General features: G+C 43.8%; 1 protein-coding gene across 1 annotated transcript in view; it reads right to left on the reverse strand.

The window, feature by feature from the left end:
• FAM135B (family with sequence similarity 135 member B) overlaps window positions 1-19,247 on the reverse strand; it is a 309,804-nt gene that overhangs the window by 93,230 nt on the left and 197,327 nt on the right. Inside the window, exons 4-5 of the mRNA XM_058276084.2 lie at window positions 11,035-11,174; window positions 4,166-4,236 (exon numbers count right to left, since the gene is read on the reverse strand). Of these exons, the coding sequence (XP_058132067.1) occupies window positions 4,166-4,236; window positions 11,035-11,174 (211 nt within the window). The remainder of the gene's footprint in view (window positions 1-4,165; window positions 4,237-11,034; window positions 11,175-19,247) is intronic.

Consider the following 19,247-nt stretch of genomic DNA (forward strand, 5'->3'; position numbering starts at 1 on the left):
AAGGTGAAGTCGGAGTTCTAGACCCAGGTCTATTTAAGTCTACACTTTGTTCTAAAGTGACTGTATAATGCTGCCTCACATCCAGTCAGACCCAGACTGGTGTGAATCATAGAAATATCCCTTGAACTTGACCTACAAGGGGTGGAACACATGCCAGGGTATCAAGATGTCAAAAATGTTAACAAGAATTTAGGCCACATTAACAGAAGTGAAGAATCAAGGACGCAGTAGTTTTCTTGTGCTCTGAAATGGATAGAACCAATTGATGCAGATAAAACTCAGACCCTGGAGATCATAACTTGGCAAAGATAGGAAGGAGCTGTGAGCTAAGAGAATGTCTGGGTTCTTAGAAAGGAATGAAAAGGAATTAAACAACAAACAAAAAACACACCAAGGAAAACGGACTTGGCCCAGTGGTTAGGGCGTCCGTCTACCACATGGGAGGTCTGCGGTTCAAACCCCGGGCCTCCTTGACTCGTGTGGAGCTGGCCCATGCGCAGTGCTGATGCGCGCAAGGAGTGCCCTGCCACACAGGGGTGTCCCCTGCGTAGGGGAGCCCCACGCGCAAGGAGTGCACCCGTAAGGAGAGCCGCCCAGCGCGAAAGAAAGTGCAGCCTGCCCAAGAATGGCACCGCCCACACTTCCCGTGCTGCTGCTGACAACAGAAGCGGACAAAGAAACAAGACGCAGCAAAAAGACACGGAGAACAGACAACTGGGGGGGGAGGGGAAATAAATAAATAAATAAATCTTTAAAAAAAAAACCACCAAGAAATAGCCCTAGTGTTTCACCTGGAGATGAAGAGGACTTTTTGAAGAGCTTTGTTTATCTGAATTGCCCTCCAGACTGTATTCTTCTGGGTGGTTGCAGGGAACAGAACTGAGATCAACAGAGGGAAGACACACAGGGATGGAGGTAAAGAAGAATTTCCTGACAGTCAGAGCTGTGACAGAAGGGGCTATGACTGCAAGTAGTGAGCTCCCCATCACTGTGCAGGTAGACGGTGGGTGGGCCTTTGCACAGTAGTGGGTATATATGTAGGTTAGAATAGATCAGGACCTCTCAACCTCATTAACACTGACTTTTTGGACCAGATAACTCTGTATTATGGGGGGTTTCCCTGAACACTGTAGGCTGTTTAACAGCCTCACTGGTTTCTACTCATGAGATGCCAGTAGCACCCCTAGACCCAGTGGTGACAACCAAAACCATCCCCCAATACAGTCAAATGTCCCTATGGGACAAAACTGTCCCACTTCCACAGAAGACCACTCGACTAGATGGACTTCAGGACCCGTCTGTCCTGGAAATTAGATGCCATACTTCTCTATTTTTTTTTTCCTAGCCAGGCCTACATGGAGCTAAGGACACCAACTGCCAACATCATGTTTCAAAGTCTAATATCCTTCCCCAGGATGTGCTACAGCCTCTTCATCATCCTTGAACCCAATTTATGAAAATGAAAAAATACGACATGTTAAATTTCTCCCAGCCTCTGGCTCCCTCTTCCTCTTTTTTAATCAGATGCTCCATGGACTCTCCCGCTCCAGTTGCTCTTAAGAGCTTTGTATTATGGAGAGGAAGCCATAACCAAGCCTGTGAGCATGAAGAAGGCATCACCCAGCAGGCCATACTCTTGACTCGTTTTGTGTATTGCCGCTCTCAATCTTCCTAACGGACCGTACATATTCAATAATGTACCCATATTATAATGAGTACACTGACAATTAGAAAAGGCAGCGACTTGCTTGATGTCTCCTAGTGAAGGCAGCGCCTGGATTGCTGAATTCTACACATTTTGGGCTAATCGGCTATGCACAGGCCTTCTGTTAACTTCTGCTTCAACAGCAGGAAGGTCTCATTGCCTGCGCCCGACACGGCTTGTCTTCAGGTAAAGGCTGCTTGGAGGACTGGCTGGAGAATGATTTCTAGACTGAGTATGGAGTCATGGAATCAGGGGCAGGGTTCTGTGATTAATTGTAAATATCTGCCACAGAGCTATGGCTGAGTGTATGAGTCAGGGGTGGGGGGGCGTGAAGGAAAGAAATCCAAAATGGGTCAGGAAGAATATGAGAACTCGAGGAGCAGGGGCCTCACTTCGCAGGGTGCTGGACGCAGGGGCTATGAGTCCAACGTGGTGCAGAAGCACTAAGTGTCGGGGAAGGAGCGAGGCCAATCAGAGCTGTCGGTCATCCACCCCCCACCCAAGGGGGAAGCAGAGGTGGTGTGAGCAGTAGGGGCCAGAGAGGAAAGGCAAGAGAGAAGGTCTGATGCTGAGCCCAGTGGCCATGGCAGGACAATGACGGATGAGTCCTCTGAGCCCCAAGAGCAGGCTAGAGCAGCTGCAGCATACAGGGTCCATCCTCAGTCAGTTCTCCATGCCTTTGACCTGGGCTTGGGGTTCCCTCCGACGCAACTCTGCACATTACGAAAACTTCCAGTGTCAACATTGGGCACATCTCAGGGATGGGGCAGCCTGGAGAAGGGGGAGAAAGCCCTGGTGCATTGCCAGCACCAGTCCTCGTTCCCCTGCTCGCCACAGAAAAAGGTGAGCATTTCCTGTATAGGTTGAAGAAGGGAGGATTACTTCGGAGACAGTGGTCAGTGTGCACTGAGTTTCCACTAACACAAGGGAAGTAAAAGGAGTGTCCCCCTCCACCTCAGGTTAAACAAGAACTTGACCTTTGTCCCCCAGAGTTGCCTGATTAATGCCTGCAAAAGGTGCGCAGAAGAGAAACTGACAGTGGCTGGACCGGCCTAAGGCAGGGGTTCTCAACCTTTTTTTATTCCATGGACCCCTCTACCAGTCAGGTGAGAACCACGGACCCCTGATTAAGTCCACACTACACTGAGTCTTATTTAATAAATACATCACACCTGCACCAACATGCCCTCACAAGAGTACTGCTCTTTTGAATTTCATTTCAAGCTCCTGGACCTCTTGTTAAGCAGCTCTGGCCCTAGGGAATGTGAGCAGCATTTGGGGGGAGAGAGGGGTTGCCCTCCAACATGGGATGGGGGGTCAAATTGCCAGTTATGGGCCAGTTATGGGTTCTTTTGAGAATACGCCCAAGAGAGCTTCCTGTGAGGAACGAGTCGCCCAGCCAAAGTTTCACTGACACCAGAGAACTGCAGGAGAAAATCTCTAAGCAGTTCATAAAAGCACCCCACCAAAGGTAAATAAGATCAATAAAACTAAATTAAAAATAACAAAAAAGAAAGTAAATAAAAATAGAAAAAAAGAAAAAATATTTTTAAAAAGATAGACCTAAATCAGTAATCCACGCCCCACGAGAGGAGGCAGCGGTGATTCAGCACCTACCATTGGAAACGCCGGGGTTGCAGCTATCCAGGCGCTCTGCTGACTCCTGCCCCCCTCCCCTCCCCGCTCCTCACTGTGCCTGACCCTGGAAAGACCACACGCAGCAGAGAATACGAAGCCCCCAGCAGACCCTGTCCTGTGCTGGCAGTTTCCTTCCCTGAGGAGGCCAGGAGCTGGGAAAGGTGTAGAAAAGGGACAACGGAGAAAGGCTTTAAACTGGGTGAGGTTTGGAGTTTTGATACTGACTGGGCTTTTTTACTCCCTGGACAAAGAGGGTTTATTTCTTGCCTGGAAGGAGCCTGGACAGACTGTGTGCCATGACAGTCCACCCGGGGAGAGGGAGGAAGGAGACCCAGGGCAGGCTGCAGGAAGCAGCTGCCAGAAAGAGGAAAGGTGCCCCCTGCTTATTACATCAGCAGTTGGCACAGAACTGGACTTTCCCTTTCCGGAGCATTAGAGCAGAATGGCAGGTATTTAGCACAGAGATGCAGAGTCCTGGTAGAATCCCCTCGGATTCGGAAGGGGCCTTGAGGTTTGCAGCTTCCTCTGGTCATTAATCGAAAACCCCAGTTAATGCTGCAGTGGAGAACATGTGGTGGGATCGGATATGAGAACGTCCAGGGAGGCAGGAGCTTTCTGTGTAGGCAGCATCTGTGCTGCCTGTGTCAAATGCATGCCTTTGGGAAAGACCTCATTCCCGGGGCTGTGTGGCCGTGGAGAGGCGCTGCAGCGCACCAGGGGAACGGGGTTTCCCAGGTTCATGGCCCTGAGGACCCTCAGGGTCGGAAAGAGGTGACGCGCGGCATGAGAACAGCACAAGGCAAGGAGCTGAGCAGCACTCACTGTTGTTCGCTGTCTGTAAAGTGCAGGTCCACCTTGAGTTGAAAATCTACTTCATTTAGTGCATCTTCCACCTACAAGAGAAACAAAGTCCAAGGGATTTCAGAAGCCAAATCTTGTCTGAATGGAAAGGTTAACTCTTCTACTGCCCCAGATATAGCTAAAGCATCTCACCAGAAAGTTAACAAGTCATTTATGCTTAAAGCAGAGTTTCCATGCATGTTCCTTGGATTTCCGATTGAGCAGGCTTAACGTGGGGATTACGAGGAAAACAGAAAGAAGAAATGTATATAGTCAAGTCAGGGAGAAACCAACTTGTAAAAAACTAAAACAAACAAACAAAAAACCCAGTTAAACAGTTTTCCTTATCGAAGGACTTTTGGGAGCCTCACGTGCCCAACAGATTCGTATCCCTTTAGGCAGACTAAAGTGTTCCATAGGAGCTGCTTTGGGAAGGGTGGCAACGACCTTGACCTTGCTGGATGAGAATGAGGCAGATTAGCCATGATGATGGTATCTCCATGCACGAGACATCCATGCACGAGACAGTCTATTGCCCACCCATACAGAAGAGGATGCTGATGCTCCACAAAGCTAAGTCACGTCTTAAGGTGGCTTAGCTGCATTAGGTAACTTTTACCTTGAAACCCGTTCCAATTAACCCTTCACATTTAATGCATGATAGGGTCCCATGCCCTATCCATTACTGCTTTCATTCACAGCTAACAAGGAAATAAGCAAAACCTGTGTTACTGAATTGATGCCAGGAATCTTCTTCTTGTTCTTGTTCTACCTGCCAGCTTCCCACATACACCTTAAAGCCTGTAGCCCCTAGCTCTTCATTCCGCAAACTAAACACCATCACCAGGTGCCAGCTGCACTTTTCCTCAGGGGATGCTGCTTGCTAAATACAGGATCTCACCCCACCCAGCTGGACGGCCCAGCCTAAGAGCTGTCACCTTGCGGTAGGACTTCCCCCCTCCCCTTTCCCAGGCTGGACGGAGCCCTTCTCTCTGTAACCCACAATGCACTGCTTCATTTTTATCTCAGTATTTAACACTTCTTAATATGTTTTGTTCTGTTCTGTTATTTTTTTAAATAATAACTTGTAGGCCTATGGGCTAAATATCTTCTGTAGGTATGTTTTGTGTGGTCCATTGTCTGTAATTATGCTTAACAAGTTGCAATTTCACATTATTATGTTTTAGGTTTCTAGCTTCTTCTGAAAAAACATATATCACTGGACCTGACAAAGCAAGGTTGGCATTTGGAAACTCCATTTGAATCAGGCATGTATTCTCCCTTAACCTTGTGCCCTGACAATAGCTTCTGGACTGATGCAACACCTTGGCTATTTTCTTGCCCAGTATCCCCAGTAATCTCCGTATCATTAACTTTAGTACATTTTGGATCCTCAGTGCCAGGAATAGTACCTATCACTTAGAAAGTGTCAATATATCTTTGAGGAATAAATAAAGCTCTCTCCCCAACCCTAAGGTTATTTTTTTGTTTTTGTTTTTGTGTTGTTGTCGTCATTACTGGTTTCTTTGTCCTGATTCTTCAGAGACAGAAATCTCTTACCTAAAGGCATCTTTGGAAACATGTTCCTGGTTAGGCATAATTCAGACAGAGACATACGGATTGAATTTATCTTTAGGTCCCCAGGGTTTAAAATTTGTTGTTAAAAAAAAAGCATTTAAGCATTAACATTTTGCTGAATCCAAGTTCTATAAATAACCTCTTCTTCTAGCTTTGTTTTGCATAATCACGAACCTCTCTTAGTACACACAAGGCAAGCAACACAGTCTCTTGCCACCAGTTCCTTGGAAGTGAGGCTGGCACACTAAGCCTTCAAAGCCAGCTTCTGAGCAGGCATTTGCCTGGCTTGCAAAAATCCCCTCGAAGCTCCAGTTTTAAACCTGCAGCAGTTCCTTTAGAAGTAGGAGAGAAATACTTGGCCAACATGAGCTAACAAGCCAACAAGGCTAGATTGAGCTTGGCTAAGGCTCCAAGGATGTCTCAATAAAGCTTTAATTCCAAGATGCCCAGAATGAATCTATGCCTTCTCTAATCATTCATTTCACCATTGGGGTTGGCTATCAGCCCTTCCCTCCAAACACCACACACACACACATACACACACACACACACACGTCCCCATTTGGCTCATCTTGGATAACGATGGTTGAAAGCATCATCTCCTTAGGAAGCAGCTTTGTATAACAGTGGAAAAAATAACAGTAAATACTGTTTCCAAAAGAGTTATTACATGGCAAGCACTGAACTACCACTGGGCGTATATTATCTTATTTAATGTGGATAAAACTACAAAGATGGAAATATTGTGCCCCAGTTACAAAGAGGGGAACTGAGGCTTGGTGCAATAACATCCCTTTCCCAAATTTAACTATGTGGTGAGACCTATAGCTAGGATACTGTTAAGGGCTCCAAGCCTTTCCCCAAAGGCTAATCTGTGCTCTGGGTTGCACATTCTCTAATCAGTGTCCACTCTCATATCCATAATGGTGACTCTCATGCTTTCTCCTCCACTCTTAACTTCTCTCCTGGGTTCCAGTCCAGGTTGGTGGAGAGGAAGGCAGTTTTGGAAGCCAAGCTACCCGGGTGCACATCCTAGCTCTAGCACTAAGAATCTGTGTATCTCTGGGTCAGACAACTTCTCTAAGCTTGCTTTTCTCTAGTCAATGGGAGTAGAGGAATTACTGCACTGCTATTGTGTGACTGGAATAAAAAAATGCATGCAGAGCTTTTAATATAAGGTGTGAATATGGCTGATGCTCAAACATGGTAATTCTTGTTACTGCTATTATTTCCATCTCACTACAAGAATCTGCATTTGAACAAACACTGCCAGGGGATGTTGATGCAGATGCTCCAAGGAATCACACCTTGGGAAATGCTTATAAAAACGCCTATAAACATGCAATGTGGCCCACAAAGACATTTTTGATGGCATGTATTCCTCTTCTTCAAGGCAGTATACATCTTATGGTTAACAATTACATCTTCTTCTCTGCCTTGGATGCTGGGAACCTTGGTGTTAAATGTGTGAGCAAATATCCAGAACTGTGTTTGTGTATTTTGGTTTGTTACATATACTTCAGACTTTATTTTCTTGTTTGTGCTTTTTTCCTTCACTCTTGTTTATTCTATAACTTTTTTCTTTTTCTATTCTATGTATTTCATCAGCTTTCTCAAATCTTCTGTGGAATTACATGGAGCATATACATGGGGTAAAATATGTACCTTGCCTCCACAGCCATTTGCCTTCTGTATCTGTTGTCACAGCACCTGCCTTATTCTTGAAGCCGTGATTAGTTCTGCCCATGGTCATCTCTTGCTCATAGCCGTGACCTCATCGTGTGGACTGGATCTTCCTCATGGCCTCATTTCCCATAACATTTAGGTCAGTGTTGTGCTTGATGTACAGGAGTTGCATGAACACCAGCTGACACAATACATGCACAAACACACACTCTGGCCACTTGGCTATAAGCTATGCTGTGATTGTCATCAACAGACAGATATTCACTGGAAAAGTACTCAGTTAGACCTTCTATATTTACAGTTCCTAAGAACATATCCAATTAGCTTTAATTATCACTTAATTGGATATAATTATTAGCTATAACATTGTTTGCTGTGCTATGGATTACCCCAGTACAACAAATTACAAGCTTTTAGAGATAAGCAACTTGGTATGCAGAGGAAAACAAGATGGACTGTCAAGCAGACGCCCACTTCAGTGTCAGAACTAGGGCTATTCACAACCTCACACAAGCAAACTTCAGGTGTCGGGGTAGTTTAAACTTGAACCTTTTACGTGTGAGGGGCTGAAGTGAGACTCTGATGGTATGAAGATGGAATAGTGGCCAAAATACCCCACCAACAGCCACATCCTACCCCCAATAGAGGTCACCCTACCCAGGAAGCACTTTAGGATCAACATGGCAAAGGACAATGGCCTCTGAGCAATAAGATGCTGTTCTCAAATAAGGACTTGGGGACGCTGATTTGATGCAGCCAAACTCTGAGTCTCTTAACATTCAAGGCAAACTAAGGGTATATTTTCCTCACATAAATCTTTCAACCAGGGACCAGGAAGGAAATAAATGGAACACACAAAATCGGAGATCCTAGTAAACTTTTTTAAAAAGACTACTTCCAAACGTATGGGAAGGAGTGAGGGAAAGAAACAAGGTATGGTTCAGTTTCTGGGGTTAGGAACCACAAATATCCTTACCAGCTAGACCTGAAGAGTTAAGCAGAGGGAGTGGTGATTGGATTGAAGGTGGAGCCTTTAGTAGGACATGGCCAGGGATGTGCTTGCAAGTGCTTAACAACCAGCTCTGCCAGGGAAAATAAAACTTCCTGGTTTAGAGCATGTGCCAATTTTTATGGTGTAAATACTTCTAGCACAGTTGGTTTCAGACCCTTAATGTGAAGTTACTAAACCCAGAGTTGGAAGTGAAGCATAGGTTTTGCTCTTAAAAGCTGACATAAGCCAACCCCAGCAAACCACTGGACACATCCAGCCCTACAGGACCCAGTGTGGAAGAAGCCTGGGGAGGAAACCCCCTCATTTCACCCCCCTCCCTCCTCCAAGCACCTACAGGACCTCTGGTGGCCTGGACCCATCACAAGCCAAAAGGCAAAGAATCTACTGTAGTCTAGTTGGTCTGCTTCCTGGAATACAAAGTAGATGGGAATGGGTCGAGAGTGGGGTGGAGGGGCAGTGAGAAGGTAAGCAGCACAGCTAAGCAGGGTTTGTTTCAGCCTTTTCCATGTCAGTCACTGTGATGGCATAAGGAAGATGGGGATCAGGTTAGCTGAAGCCTCTAGGTTGTGTCACCTGAGGTTTTATGGAAGGCAGCAATGGGCTGGGAAGAGTGAGGGCTGGGGACCATGCAAGCAGCATGCATTGGGCATGCTCATTTTGGTCTGGACAGAAGGGGCTCCTCATGTCCACATGAAGGCCTTCCTCCTTGCTGTGCCCTCTGCCATCAGGCTGTCACTTGTCCCCCAGAAGGAGCTCCACCTTGCTGAAGGCATGTTCCATGTGCAGGTGCTGGGTCCTGACAATCTCATTATTTGCAACCACAGCAAATAATGTGTGTGCCTGAGATGAGGTCCCTTCCACATTGGGTAGCAGGTGTAGCCTCACAGGACCTCCAACCGGGGCACAAACTCCTGCTCTGATCTCCCTCCTAAGACTGTCTCACACGTTAATGGCTGAGCATGTAGCAGTAGAAAGGCTCAGTGGTCCAATGTAGATAATTTCCTTATTTGATTATAATGCTATGTGTGGATTCCATGAAAATATAAGCCCCAAGACATTAGGGTTATTTCTATCTCCACACATAGTAGGTGCTTACTGGGTACACAGTAAATCTTTGATGGATGGTTGGATTAATGAATGAATGAATGAATGAATGAATGGAATGAGAAAGTGACAAAGGATCCTGGTCACTCCGAAGACCATGAAAATATGGACAAAAAGGCACAGGGTAAGAGAGGAGGAGACATCAGATTCCTATTAGGAGTCATTACTACTACCACATGGAGAATGCAAGTGCGGGCATGCTTCTAATTAGACTTGCCTGAAATAGGAACATACTTCTGTATCATTCTAGAAAAAGCCAGCTAAATGATTGGCCTGAAAGTGGAAACAGAAGTTTGAGGCAGGATCGGGGGAGGGAGAACAATGGTTTAAAGACTGGTGATGTCCCTTTGAAACATGTGAATCTGAGGAATAGGGAATTTTCAATCAAGTTTCCAGCAAATGGGATGAGGCCCCCAGAGGCCACCAGGCTTATACTCCTGCCCAAGATGCCCTTTCTCATCCTCTCTGTCTGGGAAGGTTAGCAGGTGCGTCTAGAAGTCAGAGCCTGTGGGAAACCGTAGACAAGCACCAGCTTGGTCTGCCCGGCAGAGCTCATCCCCCCCTCCTCGGTGGCCCTATGTTCATGTGTACATACAGCAAGTAGAGGCATTACCATCCACCAGGGTCCTCATTCATAGATGTTTTCCTCTTATATTACCAGCCCCTTGAGGAAAGGGATTCTACTCCTTTCTTCAGCTTTGACCCTTATCCAAGGGCCTAACAGAGAGTCCTATTCCACGAACATCTCCCAACTGACTCACAGTCTGAGTGCCTGACTAGGTGAGCAATTGGGCAAAGCAGGAGTGAATAAGAGAATCCGTGAGAGTCAATGCAGAATGCTGTACTTGAGACTACATGGGATTAGCAAGTATATGAATGGAAGAATGAGACATAAATAATAAATGAATGGGGCATTTTTGGGACTTGGTGTTATCCTGAGTGATATTGCAGGGACAGATGCAGGACATTATATATCCTGCCATAATCCACTGAATGGACTGTGAGAGAGTGCAAACTACAACAAAAACTATAATTCACGTTGCGTAGCAATGCTCCAAAATGTACTCATCAAATGCAATGAATGTACCACACTAAAGAAAAAGACTGTCGATGTAGGAGGGGTGGGCATGGGGAGTGGGGTATATGGAAACCTCTTATATTTTTTATTGTAATATTTTGTGTGATTTATGTATCTTTTAAAAACAGATAATAAAAAAGACTGATATAAATAAATGGGACCCAAATCCAAAATAATAATAATAATAATAAATGAATAATAAAAGTAAATAGTAAGCAATGGATGAATGCATAAGTGAGTGTGTACATGTTCTAAGACCATTTGTCCCTACCTGTCTGGTTTCAGAGCAAGTTCTATACCTTCTCCCTCAATTTCCATTTACTTGGCAGTGGATCTAAAATGCATCTGGGAGGAAACACCCATTCATGGCTAGCAATAGGCTTCAGGACTTACCCTTTCACCATCTAAGAGCAAATGAGCTCGGAAGATCACAGCATCGTTTATGGGCACCTCTTCGTTCCTGTATAAGATCTGAAAGACTCGGCTGTGCATGGTGCTCTCGTGGATGCAGGCTGAGTGTAGGCTGGTGCTCTCTGCAAAACAAGAATCAGTGGCAGTCCATGAACTCCAATACCATCCTGTACCTGCTGTGGCATAAGGTGTCCGTCCACTCAAGGGAAGCAATGGCCCCAAACTGTGTTCTATTTTCCAACAATTAAAGTCAAGATGAATAAGATTCCATCCTGTAAATATGTATGTTTACAGAATTGGGGTAGTGTCTCAGAAGAGCCTGATTCAATTTCTTCCAAGCCATTATGATCTTGGTGATGTCACTTGTCACCCTGAGTAGTTTGGCTGACAGCTGGCTCAGGGCCAAGAATTTTCAATAAACCTATTTCTTGGTCATAGTGAAGACATCACTGAGTCCAAACCAAGTGATAAGGATTAGCACTGGCCCATAAATCTGGCCCTGACAACCCTGCACACTGTTCCATCAGAGAGAGTGAATGTAGATGGATTCCTGCAGTTGTGGTTGCCATGAGCCACTGCCAATGAGTCCCTACTTAATGAATGCAGAATAGCCTCGAGGCAGCCATTTTCTTTTTGAGAGACAAGTCCCCTATGACTAACACTGCCTGCCAATGGGAAGTCGGCTGGCCAATCTGAACCCTGTTTTGGGTAACCAGATTTCAGAATTAAGAGCCTGATGTTAAGAAGAGTAATTAAAGCCATAAGGACATGGGGTAGAGTCAGGGCTGTAGTGGCTGTTATGAATAGCATTAAAATGAATCCATGAAGGAAAATCCACTGTGCTAGAGGTGGGAATGGGCCAGTGGAGAGAGGAGACTGGCCAGCACTTAAGAGGAACTGCAAGGTCACCATGAGAGGGAGACTTGGGAACTCCTGAGGAAAACATGGAGAGGAAACAGTCTTAGTTTCTACTGGCTATCTGGGCCCACAAAGTCCAGTCATCCAATTATTGGGTTCTTGTTTGATTTTTGCATCTTTATTCTTGAGCTTTTGAATTCATCTCTATTTCTTATAATTAAACACTTATCTAACTTAAGGACAATTGATTTAAAAGGTCAAGTATTTTGAGCCAGATAGTGTGTCTCCTCTTTTTCCAAAGATCCCATCAAAATGGTACTAAGACATTGAAGAATAAACCAGAAAGGCAAAGAGAACAGGAGACCATCAGACTCATTCCTTCCTATACCTGCAAGACCAGGTTTCACAGGGTAAAAGTGTTGAGGGAACAGGATCACTTTTCCTTAACAGAGGGGCAGTGAATTGCAAGGGTCGAAGGGAGATACTAAAGCTAGCATTCACTCAGTCTACTTTTTTTAATGAAGGTGATGGGTAAAGTTGATGAGAATAAGCTGTCTCCAAAAAGCAAAAGCAAAGGCAAAGCCACTATTAGCAAATCTTCTATTTATATGTATGTTAACATTTCCAATATGTCAACTACATATTGAACCTCCAAGAAATTCTAAGAGAGAGAGGAAATCAGATTATATGACCCACCCATTTTCCAAGGAAAGTGGAATTGAAGACCAAAACAAAGAAGGCATACATCAAGTGTCTTCTCTTTGCCTGACTCTCTGCTGGATGCAGGGGTTAGAAAGCTTCCTCTGCATCTCAGGGTACGTGGACTTAGGAAGATGCTACCAAACAGAAGGCCTCAGTCTACTGGTCCTGCTGCTCTGTGAGGTATGCTGGGCCTGCCACCTCTCAGGAGGAGGGGATTGGTTCCATCTGCTATCTGCCTCCTCCTCTGGGAAGTCTGTCATAACCCTCCGTCTCCTAGAAACAATGAGGAGAACAACTATGTGTAGAAAAGCCACCCTTGCTTCTTGCGACCCATGGAATCTTTCTTGCCTGAAAGTTGTCATTCAGGCATCATGTATGATAGGAAGAACACTCTGTCTTCAGTTTTAGGTAAACTCGCTACTTCTAATTGTACAAAATAGACGTCAGACTTTTTGACGGACTTGTTCAGCTTTGTGTCCCCCAGTGCATTCTAAATATATCCTAATCCCTCAATACTGCTCCAAATTGAATTAAATGAGTCCATTGAGGTTATGTAACCTTACCGTATCTACTGATTTGGGTGATTTGAAGGAGCAAATCGGTGGATGTCTTTAAATCACTTAACACACAAACTGAATAGTTGGAAAATATATCTAAACATTCTAATATAGTGATAATATTTAAATAACATGAGGAGATGGCTACCTTTTCATAATAATGAACAAGCTATGCACAGTAAAACCTAAACCAAATCCACCTTACAGTCTCAGAGTAGGAAACAAAAAATGGAAAATCCCAGGTGGTTTCCAAGGTTTATAAGATGTGCCTGTTTTCTAATTTGCATTTCGCCATGAATGAAATAAATTACTGGCCTAAACCAATTGGATTCAAATTGATGTGGCTTTTAAATAGAAGTGATTCTTGCATACAACTGGCTTTTCTGTCTTTATTTGCAATACCCTGCCCTTCCTCAATCACTGTCTAGGTCTAGTTATCTATAAGCCAGACCACAAACATGATGCAGTATCTGTCTGGTACCATCTGGGACAGATAGCAAAAACAGTTCAACTACTTCCCTTCTTGGAGAGTCACTCACATCTTGTAATATCAGCTTCTGTATACTAAGGTGGTTTGGTAGTGGGTAGGCATGATGGTTTTAATCTGATCTTAAGGAGGTAAGACTCATGCCCTGTCTAATTTCTATAATAAGTGAGAGGATTGGATGCGATGGTGAGTAAAGAAGTATGTATTAAACTGTAAAGTTCTCAAAAACTGAAAAAATGTTTACATGAGATGAAGATGATACTGAAGATGACTCTTTTTAAGCCAGATAATTCTCTGGCTGTTTCTAAGAAAAGGCAGGACAAAAAGTCATCTTAAAGCTAATCTTCATTATTTCTTCCAACCATTTCTAGGAATAGGCAGAAGAGATCCAACTTGAAGCAAATGCCTATTGTTTTCCAGAGAATGACCAGAGTAGTTTCCTTTATTTGTGCAAGGACTTCCTGACTGATAGGACCATTGAACACTCATTGTCAGGTTAAAGAGGGTATAAGATGACCAGCTGTGACTTCTCTAAGGTTGCTACTTGCCCACACACACTGTTACAAGTGGAATGATCTGGAAACAAGGTCTTGATGATGGTTTCTGAAGTATGGAAGTTGGGGAGACCTGTTGGTTTTTGTGATGGTTTGGAGTTGTATGTATCCCCAGAAAAACATGTTCTTAAAGGTAACCCATTCCTGTAGGTGTGAGCTCATTGTAAATAGGATCCTTTGATGAGGTTACTTCAGTTAAAGTTTGCCACACCTCAATCAAGATGGTCATAATCCTATTACTAATTTCCATTATAAGCAGGATAAAATTCAGACATGGAAAGAGAAAGCCATAGAGGGGGCAGCCAGAAGCTGAACATCAACAGAACCTGGAAGAGAAGGGAAAGACCAGGAGACGCCATGTTCTTGTTATGTAGCAAGCGAAGGACTGAAGATCCTCAACAGCCAGCCCAGACCACCAAAATCTTTGGGGAGAAAGCATTACCTTAATGATGCCTTGACTTGGACTTTTTCCTAACCTCAAAACCATGAGCCATTAAATTCCCATTGTTCAGCAAGCCCATTCCATAGTATTTTCTTGGGCAATCAGGAAACAAAAATGGTCAAGAACAGACTTCTCCTTAACATACTGTGTGGATCAGACAAGGACCACCTGTTTCCTGAAATGAAAGTGTCTTGAGGAAAGATGGAGTCCAGGATTGCATCAGTTTGAGCCTTTTGTGGCCCCCAGAAAATTATATCCTTAAATGGAACCTAATATGAAGCTTTGATTAGATTAGATCAGTTAAGGGCCATTTGCTTAGATTGCTACAGTAGGGTGTATTCCAGGATTGGTCTTAATCCTCTTACTGAATCCTTTATAAATGGAGGAATAAAAAACCACAAAGGAGAAAACCAACAGAGACAGAGATGAACCCAGAAACTGTAAGAGAAGGCACAGCCCACCATATGCCATTGTGCCCTACTATGTGCCTGATTGCCCACAGCTGCAACTTGGTAAGTAAATACCTCTGATGATGCCTTGTTTTGAACACTTTCACAGCCTCAGAATTTTAAGCTTTTAACATAATAAATTCCCATTGGAAAAGCCAACCCATTTCTGGTATATTTCTCCCAGCAGCTTTTAGCAAACTAAAAGAAGGACGATGACTTTGGATGTTCACATAGGCCCAAGGATTCATGAGTAGAGGTTGCCTTGGCTATATGGTGAGCTTGAATCTGGAAGGTTCTGTGGGTCCATGTAACCTGGCACTGAGGCTGCGCTTTGAAGAGCTATGACTGAATGTGTGACTGTCTACTCTGGAATGATAACTAGAGAGCCCACGGTATGGCCCCCAGGGGCCCTGCAGACATATGGACCAGTAAGGCATTCACCACTGAGGCGCCCAAGCTTTCCCAAGATACAAAAGAGCCACAATTCACCAGAAAGCCTGTGTGGCATGAGAAGCCCCAGCAGGGAGGGGCTGATCAGTCCCAGTTTTCGCCTAACCTGACTTTCAGACAAGGACCCATTTAGTGGGGTAAATGCAGAGTTTCTTGAACAATAAGGGATGGAAGAAGCAGGATGGCCTTCCTGCTAAGAGGATATACAAGCACTTACTTGGAACAACTGAAGGCATGTGATTGTACTTGTATGTTGAACTTGAGAAACATCACATTGGGAAGCCATTAATCAAAGATTGTGTTTTGGCTTTTATACTTATTGTCTTCTCAAATAATATCAGACATTTATCTTTCTTTCTACTTACAGTACCCTGCTGTGAATGGAATATTGAATACTATGCTTTAATGCACACAGATGCCTTACCCATAATCTCTAATGGATATGTTTATGTGGTTTTTGCTATAAAATCTATTCATTAATTCATTAAATATTTATTAATCACTTGTTCTGTACCAGGTCTTGAAAAAAACACCAGGCTTCAGCAATGAACAGTCAGAGAGCTCCTTGTGGGGTGAATCCATCTCTCACTTCAGTCTGTGGAATGGGGAATGAGTTGTCACTTTTTTCTTTATCTCCACAGACATGTTACCTTGTCAAAATGAATGTCTCATTTCTCCAGATGCATTGCATTACTTGTAGCATCTTATATTGTCTACTTAAAAAATAATTCGAGGTGGCAAACTATGTACAGCAAGTTGGGTTTGATCACAGGCTCTGATACAACCTGGAGAAGTTACGTCCTGGCAATATATAATAAATACAAAGCTGTTTTGCTAATTGCAAATTGCTCTGCAGAAGCTAGCCTGGGATTGGTTGGAACTGGCATTTATTGAGTGTCTAAGTATGAGGTACTTTATATTCCTTACTGTAATAATTGTCACAATGACCTTGGGTCAGAAGTTTTAATGATACAACCTGGAGAAGTTACGTCCTGGCAATATATAATAAATACAAAGCTGTTTTGCTAATTGCAAATTGCTCTCCAGAAGCTAGCCTGGGATTGGTTGGAACTGGCATTTATTGAGTGTCTAAGTATGAGGTACTTTATATTCCTTACTGTAATAATTGTCACAATGACCTTGGGTAGGAGAATCTTCGTTGAACTCATGAGGACATCTAGCATCAGAGATTATTTCACCAGTTGCTATTAGAGTAGATGGCAAAATGTTGACTCCAAATTATTCTACTGTTAGAATTCACTCTTTGTTCCTTAGTTATTTATTTAAACAAACACAAGCAATGAGTTGGGCATGCTTGCCATTGGTGATGATACAACAAAGACAAAGAATACTCTTAATATTTAATATATTTCCCAATGTTTTTCTCTCCTCACTAAAGTCATGGGACTCCCTCACACAGTTTTATAGAAAAATAATTTAAATCCTAGAATAATGGTATGGTAGACTTTGCATATAAAAGCCACTTAAATGTGCATAATCAATTATTGATGCCTATAGGAATGAAGGGGGATGGCTTGCCAAAATCATCTGATATTGATAATTCTAGTACTGAGGATTTCTGACTTCTAGCATATTCCACAAGGAAAATCACATTACCAAAGCAATACTACAGCCTGGCAGAAATATGTGTTTACAGAAGAAGGGTGATTAAGTCAAAGAACCCAGGGAAAAGCCCACTGAACCAATTGAACATAAGCAAGGATTGCTGCTGCTATTTAGCTGTAAGAATCCTCCTAGCAACATGGAACAGACTTAATTACTTAATTATAAACCACTGTGACCTGCCTATTAGTGTGAGCTCTATAAAGCCAGCACTTGATTACACTTTATTAGTAAAAATTGTGTACTGTGACAAAACCTTAAGAGGCCAGCATGTCCTCTCTAGAATATTCCAGTCGCCCAACAGTTCACCAATATTCCAAGAAGCCCAACCAGCTGAACTTCCTTCAGATTGGCCCCAACCTCTGGGCAGCCTCAAGTGTTTCAATTGGGTTTCAGTAACAGAGTCCAGTACATGGCTTTGTACTTCATGTTTTTGTAAGGACAAGAAATGAATTTTTAACGAGTTAAAGATTTGGATTTGCTCTCAGCCCTGCCACTTATACCCTGTGTACCTATGAGCAAGGGACTTGCCCATTCTGAGCCTCAGTTTCCTTGTCAACTGGAAATGGGAGTCATATCTGCTAAAAGGGAGGACCTATGAAAGCACCTGGGACAGAGTCTAAAGCATAGCAGGTACTCAGGGAAGGGGCCATGGATAAATATGCTGCTGACGGCATAGAAGCATATAATTGATCTAACTATTAAAAAATAACACCCCCCCCAACAAAAAATTCTACAAGCTACTATTAGAATTCACAAGGGGGAGAGGAAAGGGGGTCCTTATTGCTCTTTGACACAAGGAAGAGAGCAGACCTGGCTCAGGGCAGTGGGCCGTGCCTGGAAGAAGGATGGGGCATAAGGATTTCTGCTGATGAGCTGCCTGACTTTGGGTGAGATTTTTAAGTCCCCAGCCTCAGGACCTTCACATGTAAAAATGGCGATAACCATATCAATTCCACTGTATTGAGGGAACTCCATCCCTCACCTTGCCTGCTAATGGAAGGTATCCAAGTTCAAGTTTTGCCTCTCACTTCTCACCCCTTCCCCTTCTCGCCTCCCCAGACTTGCTTCTCCTCTACCCTCTCCATTCTGCACCATAAACTGCCAGGTCATGAGCGCAAGCTCTCTTCCCAGGGGATCGTCTGCTTCCAAGGTTTCAGGTACTGTTTCTGATCTGACAACTCTCAAATGTCTAATTCCAGCCCTCTCTCTCTCCTGTGTGTGCTTGCCCCCTTAGCCACTTGACATTATTCCCTGGGTGTCAGATACACATCTTAAACCTAACATATCGAAGACAGAATCTTTGATTGTGTTTCCCAAACATGTTTCTCCACCAATCTTACCCACCCCACAACAGTAAAATAGACCCTGGTCATTTTTAATGCCTCTTTTTCCCTCATATCCTCCATCTAACTCATTGGCAAATCCTGCAGATTCACACTCAGAATATGGTTCTGATGAATCCAATCCTTTCTGTCTCCTTTTATAATTTCCTCTCAACAATGAATATTGAAAACATTTTATTTAATATTTAATAGTCTACTAAAAATAAAATTTAAGCCAAATGTTGTCACTCTGACCCCACCATTCTGTTAGAATAAACTCCAAATTCTTTACTATAGTTTAACTGGCTCTAAGTGATTGACTTGGAAGCTTCTAGCACAGTGAAGACTTAACAGACAACAGAGCTGAAGCTTCATGCAGTACCCAGATCTGGCATCCATTTATAGAATACACGACTGACCAAATCTCAACAGGACCTGATCCTGGGACTCTGGCAGCAGTGTTTAATAAACATTTGTGGAATGAACTGTATCCCAGCTCCTGCAGCTAACTCAGAGGCTGGCTCTGTTTCCTGCTAAGTCCTCAGGATGGTGGAAAACTTCCACACAGATCTATGTCCCCTTGGAAACAGACTGAAGCACACAACTCCGGGTTTTTTGAGGAGCACATAATCAAGGCGCCGTCTCCTAATCCTGAAACCCATCCTGTTAATAAGTCATCAGGAGACTCAGCAAATGCGAGGCAAAGAGCTCTGTTTATACAGCTCAGGCTCTCCTGAGCCATCTGCCT

The sequence above is a fragment of the Dasypus novemcinctus genome, chromosome 14 (genome assembly GCF_030445035.2).
Source record: "Dasypus novemcinctus isolate mDasNov1 chromosome 14, mDasNov1.1.hap2, whole genome shotgun sequence".
NCBI classification, from domain to species: domain Eukaryota; kingdom Metazoa; phylum Chordata; class Mammalia; order Cingulata; family Dasypodidae; genus Dasypus; species Dasypus novemcinctus.